Here is a 15,373-nt window from a genome sequence, read left to right on the forward strand (position 1 = left end):
CTCACCCCTGATGTCACCGCGGGTCGTGCCATGGCCTCCCGCCAAGCAGGCTTCGGACGGAATACACGACCGCCAGATTCCTTTACCGGAATACCCCTATAAATTGAAGGCATAGGCGATGGCCACACCTAGCACTTCGACACACCACAACACATTATTCCAATGCCTAACCTACCCACCAATACCACCAGAAAGTTGTGACGATTGCTACGAGGTAGGCGAAAAAACCAAAAAGCCTAATGCCAAATGGAAAAACTCCTACCAGGCCCCCCGGGCAACCGGGGCGACCAACCTAAGGTCCATAGCAAGGCCAATGACCTAAGCCCTAACTCAAAGGGAGTGGAGGGTGGGTGACTTGCACAGGACGACGAAGAGAAATGAGGCCGGGGAGAGGCTGGCACTGCAGCATAAAGGCTGCTGGACACGCCCCCCCCATGGCACCTGGTTGGGCGGCCACCGGGGGGGCGTGAGTGCCAGCCAGGTGAGCTGGAGGCAGGGGGCAACGCCCCCTGCTAGGAGCAGTGTTTGGGCTCCTGCCCACAACCACTCCCCTCTCTTTCAGGGAGGAGAGTCTTTCTCTTTCTCTTATCCCAGACCATCAACCAGGCAGACCAGGGCTGCTGGGAACTGAAGCCCAACTTCTAGAGGGCAACACATTCCTCAGCCTTGCCTTATATTAATGGCCCACATTTGTTCCTTTAAAGCAATAAGGGTCCAGGGCCTCTTTGAGATATGATTGGATATTTGCATTTTAAAAACATTTAAAAGCTGTCATGTGTGTGCATAAATCAGGCTGGGGGTGTGCTGCTGGAAGAGGGTACCTTCTTCCCATGTGTTGTTTTCCTGATGTGAATAGCCATAAAAACCTGTCCAGCAAGTGAGATAGTGGCCTGTGCATGCCCTCAGCTGCAGAAACCAGGCAGATGGAGCTTTTTCCGTGGACGTTTCCTTCTCTCTGCTGTTTATCCATAAAAATGGTTGTGTTCAGGTGTTCTAAACTGGGCTGAATCTGCAGATTCCCCAAACTCACTCAGCACTATCAGGACCTTCCAAGGGCCTGATAGCTAAATAGGGTCCATTGCCAGCCCTTCTGCCATTGCACCTCTGTCTGGTGATGACCCTCTCACCATCAGAGTGGCAGCAACACTGCTGCAGCTTCCTACCACCACCAGTTAGGTAAATCACCCTCCTGCCCCACAGATGAGTGTTACCCTTTTGTCCTTTGTGGGGGGTGATGCATTTCCTTTTATTTGGGGATTTGTCATTGCCACCCTACTCTACAGCAAAGCAATCTCCTTGTCAAGAAGGTTTCTCTGTCAACAATGGCTACTGAAATTTCAAGAAGCAAAATTCCAGCTGACTTGAAGGAATGACTTTTTCCATATAGGCCCACTCAACCACTTCCATCTGCAGAACTGGCACTTCTATGTCACATATTGTTTGCTACACACACACACACACACACACACACGCACGCACACACATGGAAATGAACCTTCAGTGTTGCAAGACCTGTACTCTGGAACGCCCTGCTCACTGATGTAAGACAGATGCCTTTGGTGTACAGTGGTACCTCGGATTAAGAACTTAATTCATTCCAGAGGTCCTTCTTAACCTGAAACGGTTCTTAACCTGAAGCGTGCTTTCGCTAATGGGGCCTACTGCCGCCACTCCACCACTGGTGCACAATTTCCATTCTTATCCTAGGGCAAAGTTCTTAACCTGGAGCAACCACTTCCTGGTTAGTGGAGTTTGTAACCTGAAGTGTCTGTAATCCGAAGCGTCTGTAACCTGAGGTATCACTGTATTGTATTTGCCATCTGTTAAAACCTTTTTAAAGCCTACCCAGACGTGTAAATCTGATACCTATTCTAATATGTAATTTTATTTTACAATTTATATATTTTTAAGAAAAACTGTTTACACACACATACACAAACAAATATGTATTATAAAAATGTTTTAATTTATATTTTATGTTAACCACTTAAGAGGTTTTGATGACTGAGCAGTTGTTAGATAGGGAGATAGATCCACTTAAACAAACCTGTTTCATTCCATTATTCTACTTTGAGGTACAAAACCCACATGAGTTTCAGCCTACATATATCTGACAAGGTGGCAGCACATCATTATTTGCTTTCTGTGGGAGGGTTTGTGGGTAGACTGAGCACACTGAAGAAGAAAACATTTTCACATAATGACCAATCTCGAAAAGTAACTATTTACCTGTTCCTGTATCCAGTTTCCTAACAGCTCAGGTCCTTTGCCGCTTTAACTTTGAAGCCGAAGTTCAAACCAAGTTGGGAATCACAATGAGTAATTATACACTTTCTGGCTGCTATGGGACTTCCTCGCGCCTCCCCCCAGCTTATGTTTGATCAGAGAAATCTCTGCCCCCCCCCCACCTTGAAGTATGCTAACACCATTTATCTGGTTGTATTCAGGGAAGTAGCAACAGGGGTCCTATTGTGTAGCACAGGATCCTGGTTGGGGAAGGGACGTAGTTCAGTGTTCAATCAGTTGCTTTGTATGCAGAAGTCCTCTGGTTTAGTCACTGGACATCTCCAGTTGAATGGTCAGGTAGCAAATGATAGGAAAGACCCCTTTGCTGGAAACATGGAAGTTCTACTGACAGAAGTGTCATGGCGAATTCAGATATGTGGGGTCCCTTCTTGATAGTTACAGCTCTGCCCTCTCGCAGCATTCAAAGATTATACAGCCATCTAAGACTGTACAATAATCATATAGATTCACAATGATAATAACTAGGATGCATTGCAATAATCAGTGAAAATCTACATGTTTTGCCTTTCAGCTAGATCTACTATTTTCTGTGCACATTCATAGGCAAGTGATTTGGAATGCTCCAATGTCTCCTTTTGGAATGATGTAAGTAAGTTGTGTTTTGGGAGGGACGCGGGTAGCGCTGTGGGTTAAACCACAGAGCCTAGGGCTTGCCGATCAGGTCGGTGGTTCGAATCCCTGCGATGGGGTGAGCTCCTGTTGCTTCGCCCTTGCTCCTGCCAACCTAGCAGTTCGAAAGCATGTCAAAGTGCAAGTAGATAAATAGGTACCTCCGGCGGCAAGGTAAACGGCGTTTCCATGCGCTGCTCTGGTTTGCCAGAAGTGGCTTAGTCATGCTGGCCACATGACCCGGAAGCTGTACGCCAGCTCCCTCGGCCAATAAAGCAAGATGAGCACTGCAACCCCAGAGTCGACCACAACTAGACCTAATGGTCAGGGGTCCCTTTACCTTTACTAAGTTGTGTTTTCCTTGAAGTACATAACAGAACTTGCACACCATTCTCAGTGTTTCTAGATGGAGTGCTGTATATAGAACTCTTCCTCAGTGTTTTTCCCTACACACCTCCAGAGTGACTCTAGGGACCAATTCCCAGTGGCTCATTCACCTCCTTTAACTTTAATTGGCTCCAATCAACACAAAGGGTGAGAAGACTTCTCAGTGGCTAAAATCTGATAACGCCTCTTTCATTTCCCTCTTAATCTCCCCTCTTACAGCACTGTGAAATATAACTGAAATGGACAACATAGCTTTCCAGATTTTCTTTTAAGGAGGGTGGAATATAAATACTTTTATAAATCAACAAAGGTTTGTAGTAAAATTAAATAAAACATACTGTAAAGATAATCACATTAACATTGTCCATTTTGCTTTTTCAAGCAGCAAAATGAAATTATCCTGGGTACGGTCTCTATTAATGGGGGGGGGGGGAGGGCTCACACAGCAGATCTCAGATCTTTCTTGCAAATTTTACATGGCTATTTCAGTTTGCCACAGCCCTTCCCACATATTCTACTCCACGAGAATCCATGCTGAAAGCAATCTCACGGTAGATAAGTGTAGATTCTACCCAGGTCACAGTCCTAGTTTAATGTAAAACTATCATACAGCATGCCTAGCCTGGGCTTTAAAACAGGCCAAAGGTCCCTTTTGTTTCTATATATTACCTCATCAGAACTTCATTTTGTATCTCGGCTTGCTTGCACCTTCTCCCCCTGATTAACAAAAAGCAGGAGCCACTTTGTAAACAGAATCAGAATTAAAAGATCCTTGTAATATGTTTTTCATTTCCTTTGAGAGGAGGATGTTGAAATGGAGCCAGTTTTTCAAGGCGGTGGTAGCTTTCAAAGTTGAAAGACTGGAGTAACAAGAACAAGGCACGAATGAGACTGCACCAAAGTATATTAGAATAAAACAATCCACAAGATTTAAACTACAAGCACAGCCAGTGGAATAAGAAGTGCCGAGAGTTAACCTACAGCAAAGGTGGAAACAGGATCAGGAGTTCGCTATATTCGAAAAGGTTTGACTTTGTCTGGATTTTAAAACATCCGAAATCCAGGACATGCACTGGCAAGAAATAAAAGGAAGGCAAAAGGAGAAAAGTTAACTCAATCATCTGAAGAAAGCAGAGAAGTCTGTAGGACTTGAGAAGACAGCATGGGTAACTACATGATAAAGCAAAGTTATCTCTAGAAACTTTAGAAGAGATGTGCTAAGATATAGTCAACATGGTGAACTTTAGACATTGTCTAAAGACTACCATCAGGATTTGGAGTCTAGCAGTATCTGGAGAGTACCACATTGACTATTCTCATGTTAAGAGAAAATGAAAACTCATGGTACTAATATACAGTGGAGTGTTAGACCTGTGGGCAGAGTTTCTTTCCATCCATAAAAGCCCCTCTTTGTCTGAAGTCTATCTTAGGGTGATCAGGTGAAAAAGCAGGCTGGCAAATTCAGGTTGTGCAGTTAAAGTAACCTTGGTGCTCAAGTGCAACAGACCCACTTTCAGGAGTTAAATAAATATTGAAAGGAAGGGGGTGGAGAAATTAACTGGAAAGTTTGGTATAATGACTGCTTGGCATTTGTATAACCTCCCTGTAAACAATTTGGAATGAATGTTCACTGCCAGGTAATTTGGATCCACCTTAGTGGTTGTGTACTACTAACTTTAGAAGGGGTGATTCCAGCAGGTGTGCCTTTGCATGACAAGTCACACCTCCTGAAAATCCCTCATTGATATACTGGTAGCTACTCTAAGCTCCTCTTTTTCACCTGACCACTCCTAGTCTCTATGGGAATTGCAGATGAAGTAATTTTGATTAAGATTTGCTGGGATTCCAGCTGTGTTTACAAGAGAAGAATAAGCTATCTTGCAAAGCAGGTCGGAAATCTCATCCAAATGAAAGAGAGGCATGTAGTAAGAGCAAACAAGTCAGGGATAAAGCCAAAAATGCCTACAGCAGAACCGGCCCACCCATGAGGCAAGATGAGACAACTGCCTCTGGTGGCAGGATACACTGGGGCAGCAGATCATCCTCATCAGGTGCTGCAGTGGTAGGGTGGCTGCGACATGCTCCTTGGAGGCCCTGGTCCACAGTCCCTTGTTCTTATTTTGGGGGCAGGTGTAAACACACTCATCAGCCCTTGCTTTTGCTGTTGGGTTCTCGCTATTTGAATGGTTTTAATGCATAGCTTTAAGCTGACAGTAATTCACAGAACAAGCCATCAGCCAGAACCTCTTGCAATTCTTCCTTCTGCTATTCATGAGCAAATCTGTCAATTTCAGTTTCTCTGTTTCTAATTTTTCCATTCTTAAATTTAGTTATACACATTTCAACATTTCCAGTTTGTGAATATATAATTTGAAGGACCTTGTGAAATTTCACCAACATTTTCGTGTTAATTCTACTAATATACATGTATTATTATGCCTAATATACACATTTCGCAAAGCACTTTCCCCTAATAGAAATCATTTTTGCATGCTAGTTTCATTAATATAAGCATTTTATGCACACTTTGCTTCAGTACTGTATATGCATTTCTGTAGACATTACTTGGCTGGAGAACTGCATTGCAAATTTCACAAAAGTGAATTTTTAAGGATGGCTGTGTTTGGTTTGCGTATTGTTTCGGAAAGTGTGAATTAAATAGGTTCACCATTAAATTAGAACTGAATTTCTCTACATATGATGATACACTATTTTTTTAAAAAAAACTAGAGAGGGTTCTAAGCAGTAATATAAAGATAATATTTTGGGGGCTGGTAAAAAAAATGCCAATCATTTGATCCTCATTAAGTGTGCATCTACTTAGAATTGCTATTGTTGTTAACGACTTTCTAAACTTGCATGATCATTGAAGGTGGGGGGGGGCAATGTAGTCACTTTACTGATTTTTGCCATGAAACAAGGTTTGCCTTATCCAAATGCTACCTGGATTCATCTGCTTCTGTATAGACACAGGCTGAGTTTTCTCCCCCTACATCATTTTGCGTCCTGCATGGTGCTTTGTTTTGCAGTAAAAGAGCAAGCTTTCTTCTTTATTTCCCTATGCTAAGGATGTAAAGAAGGACTTCGACATAGTTATGTATTTATTTCCGACAAGCAAGTTAAAACCACTGTAATAAATACCTGGAGAAACTACACTAGAGCCTTGACAATTTCAGAAAAAAAGTCAAGCTGGTTAATAAGTAAGAGGCATTTTTACACAGGATTCTCATAAGGTTTTGAGCAGATGTGCCTGTGGATCTCAAAGAACAGCTGCAAGCTTTTGAAAGGTATTGTACTGAATACAAATGCAGAAGGACAGAATCATTTGTACTACCTTAGGGCTGTGTTTTTGGTGTCTTTTCAACCTTGACCATTGATTCAGGCTCCATCTGAGTAATAGTAAATAAACAGCTTTGCTGAAAGGGTTGCATAGAAGGTTTTCCAGCCTGAGAGGGGAGAGGAAGGCTGAAGTTCAGACTGTGCATGAGGGCAGTACATAAGTAATTGACTCTATCAGTATATACAGTGTTTAATGTTTGTCTTGCATTTTGCTGGAGTTTTACAAAGAGGCTTTCTAGTACAGTCAGCCCAGGGCATGTATATGTAAAATCAGTGCTATTTTTCTAGATGAAGTGCTGGAACTCACCATGAACGCCTCCCTTGTTTTCTTATAATGGCAATGGCGCCCACCTGAGAGGTGCTGGAACTGAGTTCTGGTGAGTTCCAGCTGAAAAAAGCCCAGCATAAAATATAAAAATATGGCTGTGGGTGTTGACAAGCCCATGAATAGGAACGTGACCAGGGCTTACCGTATTTTTCGCCCCATAGGGTGCACTGGCCCATAGGGTGCACCTAGGTTTTTTTGGGGGGGGGATAAAGAAAAAAAAAATCTTTATTTGCCCGAAGCCTGGGGTGTGCAGCGCTGCACTCCCCGGGCTTCGGGCAGCAGGCTGCTATCTGCAAGCCTAGGGAGCCCTGCGGGAACTCCCGCAAGCTCCCTAGGCTTGCAGATAGCTTCCTGAAGCCTGGAGAGCGAGAGGGGTCGGTGCGCACTGACCCCTCTCACTCTCCAGGCTTCAGCGGAAGCCTGCATTCACCCCATAGGACGCATACACATTTCCCCTTCATTTTTGGAGGGGGGAAAGTGCGTCCTATAGGGCCAAAAATACGGTAACTCTTGGCATAGCTGTTGTACACTTTAAGACTTAATAAAAAACACCACACATGCTTAGAGCATCAGACTGGGGCCTGAAGGACCAAGGTTTAAATCAGCTATGAAGCTCACTGGCGTGGCCTTAGGCTGGTCCCTGTCTCTCAGCCTAACCTACCTCACAGGGTGGTTGTGAGGATAAAATGGAGTGGGGAGAAACACCACTATGAGCTCTTTGGAGGAAAAAGTGGGATATAAATTGAATAAATAAATATTGACTTGCTTTGTATTTGGGAGTAACCTGCCTCGTTGCCTGGGGTTGGGTGGGTGGCTTGCTAATTTGATTGCGAAATCAAACCAGGGAGTGTCCAGCCATTTCCACTGTGCCATTTTCTTAATGAAATGCCAACTTACAGGGGTAACCATACCATTAGTCAAAATGAGGCAGGTGCCTCAGGTGGCAAATGCTGGAAGCTGTCGCAAGGTGTTGGGGGGCAGAGAGCTATGTGCCCCTAAGCCTGCTGCCCTCAGATGTATTACAAGTGAAAGCAACAGTCCTTCTACAAAATGGCTCATTGTGCATTTTTCAATAAGAGTCTTCTTTCCAATTGAGAGCCTCTCCCTTCCATCTCTTGCTTCATTGTATTTTAGCTGGGAAAACGACAGATTGTTGGAGGAAAATGCAAAGCAGTGAATGGATTTTCCCCACCTTGATCCTTTGCATATATGGCTTCTTCTCCTTGATGAGACCATCTGAGGCTTTCTTGACTCCTTATCTTGCTGGGCCTGATAAAAACCTGACTATTGATGAGGTACAGTGATGTACATTTTATTCACACTAAGGTATTCAGTCGTATGTCGGGAAGGAATTACAAATGGGGAAGGAATTCGTTTAACCTTATAAACAAAAGGTAACTTATAATTTTCTACGGAGAAACCGTTACCTTCATCTCACTTTTTATAAATGTAAGTTTAGATACATGTATTTCGTTATGTTTTATATTTCAGGGTCTGTGGAACTCCTTGCCACAATAATTCAGAGTTCCTCCATGTTACCATGTTATGCTGCCACCTGTTAGAATTCCATTAGTGCTTAATGTTTGCCATCTCTTACACCTCCTGAAGAGACCAATACCTGTTGGACATACTTCCACAATACATTTCTTTTTTACTTCTGAACATAATTTCAAGGCTTTCATCCTGATTTTTGTTTATTTTTATTTTGTTTTGGTAACAAAGCAACCTGGTCGCACACGCAGGCCCACAGTAAACTCACAGCAAGCAAGTTTTGTCCCACTCCTTTCCAGGACATTACTTTCTGTGGCTGGCATTATTAAAGCTCCAAGAGAGCAAGGTGTATTATCCTTGCAAGTAAAAGAATGACTGAAAATGCCCTGTGTGAAAAAAAGAAATGACAGCAATGAAGCATCAGGCATCATGTGTGAAAAGATCAGCTATCAATCTAGCTCTGGAATGCCAGTTTGGAATTAACCAAAGCAAGTTGATGCCCATGTGTTGTGCCTAAAGAAAGGTCAGGCTGTGAATGAGATGGTGAGCTAGCCACTAACTGCTAGCAAAACTTGAATGGGAGAGAATAGGGGACTGAAGAGACAGAGGAGCTGTTAGAGGAGAAAACAGGCCTTGGCTACCAAAGTTCATCTAGGGTCTCCACCGTAATTGCTTCTATATTTTTCATGCCTTATATTTGTTAGCTTTTCAGTGTTACAAAATTCTTCCTTTTCCCTTCCAGGTGACGCAGCACGTTTTCCCTGTTTGGACATACTCCTACTTGGCTCTACTAATCCCAGTATTCCTGATCACAGACTATGTACGCTATAAGCCTGTCATTATTCTCCAGGGAGTTAGTTTCCTGATCACCTGGCTGCTGCTTTTATTTGCATATGGTGTGCCTGCCATGCAGCTGGTGGAATTTTTCTATGGCATGGTGACTGCCACAGAGGTTGCCTATTATGCCTACATATACAGTGTTGTCAGTCCTGACCATTACCAAAAAGTCACTGGCTACTGCAGAAGCATCACTCTCGTGGCATCCACCATAGGTTCCTTGCTGGGCCAGCTTCTAGTCTCTCTGGCCCGTGTCTCTTATTTTTACCTCAATGCCATAACCATGGCCTCTGTCTCTGTGGCCTTTATGTCTTCATTTTTTCTACCCATGCCTCAAAAAAGTATGTTCTTTCATAGAACGTCTTCCCCAGAAGCATCCATCGGACCAACAGATAAGGATCCACCAAATGTCTCAGGCCAGCCAAGCCACCAATGGGATCCGTGTGTTCCAACAACATCATCTGCCAACTTCCAGAATGTGCCAGTGGATCAACTGCCCAAAATAAAAGACCAGAATCGCTTTCTGACCGTGCTTCTCCAGCTCTGTAAAGACTTGAAGGAATGCTATACCACAAAGAAACTCCTTTACTGGTCAATATGGTGGGCATTAGCCACTGCAGGATTTAACCAGGTTTTGAATTACGTCCAAGTACTGTGGGATGCTAAAGCACCTTCCCATAGCTCTCAAGTGTACAATGGAGCTGTTGAAGCCATAGCAACATTCCTGAGTAAGTATCCCTCTTAAAATATATCCTGTATGCAAACAACCATGTAAATGCACTTAATTCCCCCATTCCCACGAAGCATAGGAAGGTGAACAAGATAACCAGGTATGAGAAATCATAAAACATTTTCCAGAATCCCACACGCCATCTAGGTGTGGTGTGCATAATGTTTTGGGGCACGCAAGTGGCTCCATTTATTTCAGTGGAGGTAATTTTCACATGCAGCAGTGAAAATGAACAGATATCTGGGGAGGGGAGCTCTTTGTGTACATCAGAGATTCCATAGTCATAAGAAATAGATAAATTGGAGGGAACAAATTATTTCTGCAGTGAGTTTGGTCCACAGCTCACAACTTGTGCCTATCTAGAAATGTGATGAAGTGTCTGATCACATAGATTTGTTTATTTAGGTACTGCTATTGTATTTGCTTTCTGTACAAATATGCAAATAGATGACTTGCGGCTTATACAGCGGTTATGCTATGGAAATACCATATTGGCCTGAAAATAAGCCGCACTCCCCCCCCCCAAATTCCGATTGTGAAAAGTTAAAGTGCGGCTTATATTCACGACCTTATACAGCCGGCAAAGCGGTGCAGCTCCCCCCCCCCCAACCGAGAGCGTGGGGCAATGGTGCCCATCTCATCTGCGGCTCCCAAGCCTCCAAATTTTAAAGGTACGACTTATTTTCGGGCCAAAATCATGTATAGTCAAAACAACCCTTTGTAAACTATAAGCTTACTGCACTCTCCCAAGGCCACTACAGACTCTCCTTGCACCTGAGCGCTGTCCCGCATGAGTGCAATGGGGTGGAATTGTCCATGGTTTCCCCCCACTCTTCCGTCCACTTCCAACGTTTTTCCTGCTCTAGTTTGTCCCATAATCTTTAGGACTTGTTGCAGAAAAATGTAAGCTACTCTTCTGTAATTGTTTATTAAATCTTATTCAGTTGAAGTATTTTCGTTCCCCTTTAAGAGAAATGCTTTAGGCATCTTACAGTATTATTTTGTATCTACATTTTGAGGGAAATAGGTTATTTTAAAACCATTTTAGCAAGACTTGAGAACCTGCAGAACAGGGGTGGCTAACCTGTTACTCTGGAAATGCTGATGGATGCCAGTTCCAGCCATCCCTGATCATTGGCCATCTAGAAAGCCAAATGTTAGCCACCCTTGCTGCAAGTGCATAGTAGTCTAAAACTTATCTCTTTATCCAGGTTCAGTAACATCACTGGCTGTGGGATATGTGAAAATGAACTGGGACCTTACAGGGGAGATGGCGCTGGGAATCTTCTCTGCCCTGGATGCAGGTTCCCTGCTTCTGATGCATTTTACCAGCAACATCTGGGTTTGCTATGCTAGCTATCTAGTTTTCAAGGCATGTTATATGCTCCTTATAACCATAGCAACGTAAGTATATATAGGTATAGTATATTAGGCCAATTTGTTATTGTTTGGGCCCTTTATTACAGGAAGGTTAGATAAAGCCAGTGAAAGTAAGAAACATTGGGGAAAGGGAAAATGGGGGGAGAGGTTCAGGGGCATACCCTGTGAGACATAAAAACTTTTGAGAGGGAAGGGCAGAACTCTCTCTTCAAATATCAGAATGGCTGTCATATAGAAGAGGACTAAGACCAGTTCTCTGCTGCAACAGTTTAAGTGTAAGAGTGTAAGAGCCGTTTGACAATTGCTATTCCAGCCACACATCAGTGTTGCCCAATATACACCCGCATACCCTCCATAGGCCTGTACTTGATACAGTTCAAACCTGCTGTGAATAAAATAAACAGCTCGTGTTCAGACTAGTACTTATGCACAGGTTTAAGGCAAACATGGGATGTGATCTCTTATCATAATAATGAAACTTTTGCAGGCCTCTTCTTGCTCCTTCGGTACTCCCCACATTTCCTGAAATCCTATGGTAATCATAGAGTTGGAAGGGACCCACAGGGTCATCTGGTCCAACCCCCTGAAATAAGCTATGTGCATGGCTGAGGTTTCCTCATCCTGATTGTCTGCATCCATTTCACACAAGTGTGTGCACATTTTGCCAGGTCTGAAAAAAACAAGTCATCTACACTTAGATATCATGGTGATATCAACATTCTAAAATAAGCTCAATTTTAGTTTTCAGATTGCCATCAGTCTCAGCATGGAACGCTATGCCTTAATGTTTGGATTCAACAACTTTGTTGCACTGCTAATTCAAACTTTTGTGACTGTCACAGTGGTGGATTCCAAAGGACTGGGACTGGATATTGGGACTCAGGTAAGTTGTAATGTTAATGCTGTATTGTGGGCACTATTGCTAATTCAGTAACATTTGCATGCTTCACATATTTGCAAGAGGCGGCACTCAAATCAAGAGGCTTTTTGTTTTGTTTATAAACCTCTGTTTATAGATATGTAAGCACATGTTATTTATATAATGTATTTCTACCACATCCTTTAGGGCAGGTAAATGGGACCTTTTTGTCTTCGCAGGTTGGATCCTTTTCAGGATCTACTTTGTAAGCCAAATTTGACAAGTAGGCGGGGTTGCCTACCTATCAACTGCATAATTCAATAAATGATGTGATGTGATTTGGTGCTTTGAATACCGTAAGATTCCACAGGAGTGTCAATTTTCTAGTTTGGATTCCTTAGCATCATCATCATTATTAATATACTACTCTTCATCCGAAGATCACAGGGTGATTTACAGTATAAATCATCTAAACTTTAAAAATAGTTAGCTTACAATCATTTTTCTCTGTAAGCCCCAATAAATACAGCAAAACTTTCTAGATAATGCATAGGATTGCACTATTAGTGAAATATACAAAACATATTTGGGAATTTTACAAGTTAGCCAGGAGTAACTCACCACAATTCACCAGAATTTTAACATTAATTGCCAAATTTTCACATCTCCTTGCCTGCAGTCTTTGGCTCATTTGTTAAAACTGACTTTTTAGTCTTGTTCAAAGTTGCTCAGCCAATCACTGAAACAAGTGCCCCACCCAAACAAGTAACTGCTAACAAGCACTTTTTTCTGTGGTCCATGAATTTCGAGAATTGACTGTGCAGGTTATGAAGTTCAGATCAGCCCAGAATTTACACTCAGGGTGGAATGAGCATGCTTGATGTCTGGCCTAGATTAACATTCTACCACCCCACCACCCAGATCTCCAATGAATAATCCATCTAAACTGGCAAAAGCATATTTTTTTAAAAAATTCTTGTTCATTATCTCACCGCACACAGCAATTCCAGTGTGTTGCCTTCACATCAGTGTGCATACACACAATACTGGCTGTCCTCCAATTCCCCAGTGACTTGATATTCTGTATCCCTGGCTGGGTTGGCATCAGCACCTGGTACCCTTGGGCAGCTGCCAGGACTTGCTGCCAATGTCTGCACTAGGCCTTGTTTAATTTTCTTTCTGGACCAGCACACAAAACAGTGGCAGGTGGTTGGATCTTGTCACCATTTTAATTTCCCCCAATGCCCTCAAACTAGCATCACTCTGACAAATTGTGGGATTTGCCTTGAAGTAACTGACAGCAAAGTAGAGGTGAATTTTGTTCATCAGTATTTAGCATTTGGATGGCTTTCAAAAAGATAAGAGATAGGTTCGTGGAGGATGTCCTGCCTCCTCTGACAGAAGCAGAATGTCTCTGAATACCAGTTGCTGGAAACTGCAGGAGGGGACAATATTACTGTGCTCAGGTCCCTGTGTGTTTCCCATAAGCATCTGCTGTTGCAACATACGGTCATTTGATATGCATTTTCACAATTATGGTGTAGCGACAAAGAGATGGATCATTAGTCATCTTCCAGTTCTGAGGAAGTATATTCATGATAGAACGGATGGAGAGGAGAGGAATCATCTTCCCTAATACTGGGGTGAAGTTGAGGACATCACATGCTTATTTGCTTACTTCAGCAAAATATAATACTTTTTAAAAATGCATTACACTCTTTTCATACTGTATCAGTGGATTTTAAGTTTCAGTCTTCAAAATATAGATTTCAGTGCTTTGGCTTTCATATAATTGCAAGTCATTTTTTTGACTATAGACTTTATATTATGGTATTTAAGTTTCTTGTGATGGGCGTAAGAGAAGATATATAGGAGACTGTGTGATCTCATGCATCAAAATTAAGTCCTACCAAGTGGGCTGGGCCTTATTTCCAGGTAAGTATGCATAGGACAGCAACCCAAGGCTAAAGCTGTGCTGGAGCCAAGGAACTTAGGAACATAGCAGGGCTTAGTAAACAGTAGGTATTTTAAAAATGGTTGCAAAAGCTCTACGATTGAAGCTACGTTTTTTCAAAAAGCTGTTTGACAGATGTATTTTTTCACTCTGCTTTCTTGCAGTTCCTAATATATGGCAGTTACTTTGCAGTGATAGCTGTGATTTTCCTAATCAGGAGTATTTTTACGATAACATCACTCAAATGCCAAAAGGAGTCAAAGAACCTGGTTGAAAATCTTCAGAAGACTGAGGCAGAAGAGCAGAATGCAGTCCACTGTGACACAAGACTGTGACTTTAGCACCTTCAGCAAAAAACTACCTGAGAATAAAGCTCATTTTTGGGTTTGTTCATCCACACAGTGTTAATCAAGGAGGAGGAAGAAATGGAAGCAAACATGTTTGGTGCACCATTGCATTCCTAGTCATTTGTGAGCCAGAGAGCAACTGCCTGGAGCATCTTTCAATTCCAAATCATTTTGCCAGGTCATGGCTGTTTTTTTTTTATCAATTGCATTTTTCAATTTCAAAAACAAAAATAGAATTTTGAATTTTGGTAGTCTGAATCTTCAGAAGTTAGGTTTATCATGTTTACACAACTTATCGGACTAAAATTTCCAGTTTTGGTCCTTGTTTAGCATTCCTTCGTTTGATTCACCAAACGAAAGGTAAATTATGGCTTGTAAGTCCCTTGTTGCATGAGGTAAGTCACATGGTAAACATTGGACTGGCAGTGAACATACTGCACAAGTGGGCAAGGTTTCTGGACTATAATCAGGGCCCTTTGGTGCTACACATTTGTAGCTCTGCCTCCCTCTTGAAACTTGCAGCCTTTAGAAATCAGGTGAAAACATTGTTTTAAAAGACTCGTGGGCCCTCTCTGATTTTCTGCTGTTTTGTTTACTTGCTGGAACTGCTTTGTTAAGCAGCATATATTTCAATGTTATTTTCCATAGTTTTATTGTGATTTGTATAAAATTTGTATGGATATTAGTCATCTTGCAGACTCATTAGCTGAAAAAGCAGGAAAGGAATGGAGTAAATAAATAGTGTGAATATTAAGTATTTGCGAGAACATACCCTTTCATTGTTTAAATTATCTATTGTAAATTA

General features: G+C 42.3%; 1 protein-coding gene across 6 annotated transcripts in view; it reads left to right on the plus strand.

Annotated features, from left to right (window-relative positions):
* The window catches only part of SLC19A3 (solute carrier family 19 member 3), a 31,633-nt gene extending 16,260 nt beyond the window's left edge, over positions 1-15,373 (plus strand). The window contains exons 2-9 of one of the 6 annotated variants that reach the window (XM_082224340.1): positions 2,823-2,892; positions 3,314-4,469; positions 6,525-6,590; positions 8,105-8,265; positions 9,204-10,026; positions 11,240-11,432; positions 12,150-12,291; positions 14,386-15,373. In XM_082224340.1, coding sequence (XP_082080466.1) covers positions 6,548-6,590; positions 8,105-8,265; positions 9,204-10,026; positions 11,240-11,432; positions 12,150-12,291; positions 14,386-14,556 — 1,533 coding nt within the window. In that variant the 5' untranslated portion in view covers positions 2,823-2,892; positions 3,314-4,469; positions 6,525-6,547 and the 3' untranslated portion in view covers positions 14,557-15,373. Of the gene's footprint in view, positions 1-2,818; positions 2,893-3,313; positions 4,470-6,524; positions 6,591-8,104; positions 8,266-9,203; positions 10,027-11,239; positions 11,433-12,149; positions 12,292-14,385 lie in introns of those variants that run through there. The other 5 variants (XM_082224341.1, XM_082224342.1, XM_082224343.1 and 2 more) reach the window with 5 other exon arrangements.

Source organism: Podarcis vaucheri (genome assembly GCF_965113315.1).
Source record: "Podarcis vaucheri genome assembly, chromosome: 5".
NCBI lineage: Eukaryota > Metazoa > Chordata > Lepidosauria > Squamata > Lacertidae > Podarcis > Podarcis vaucheri.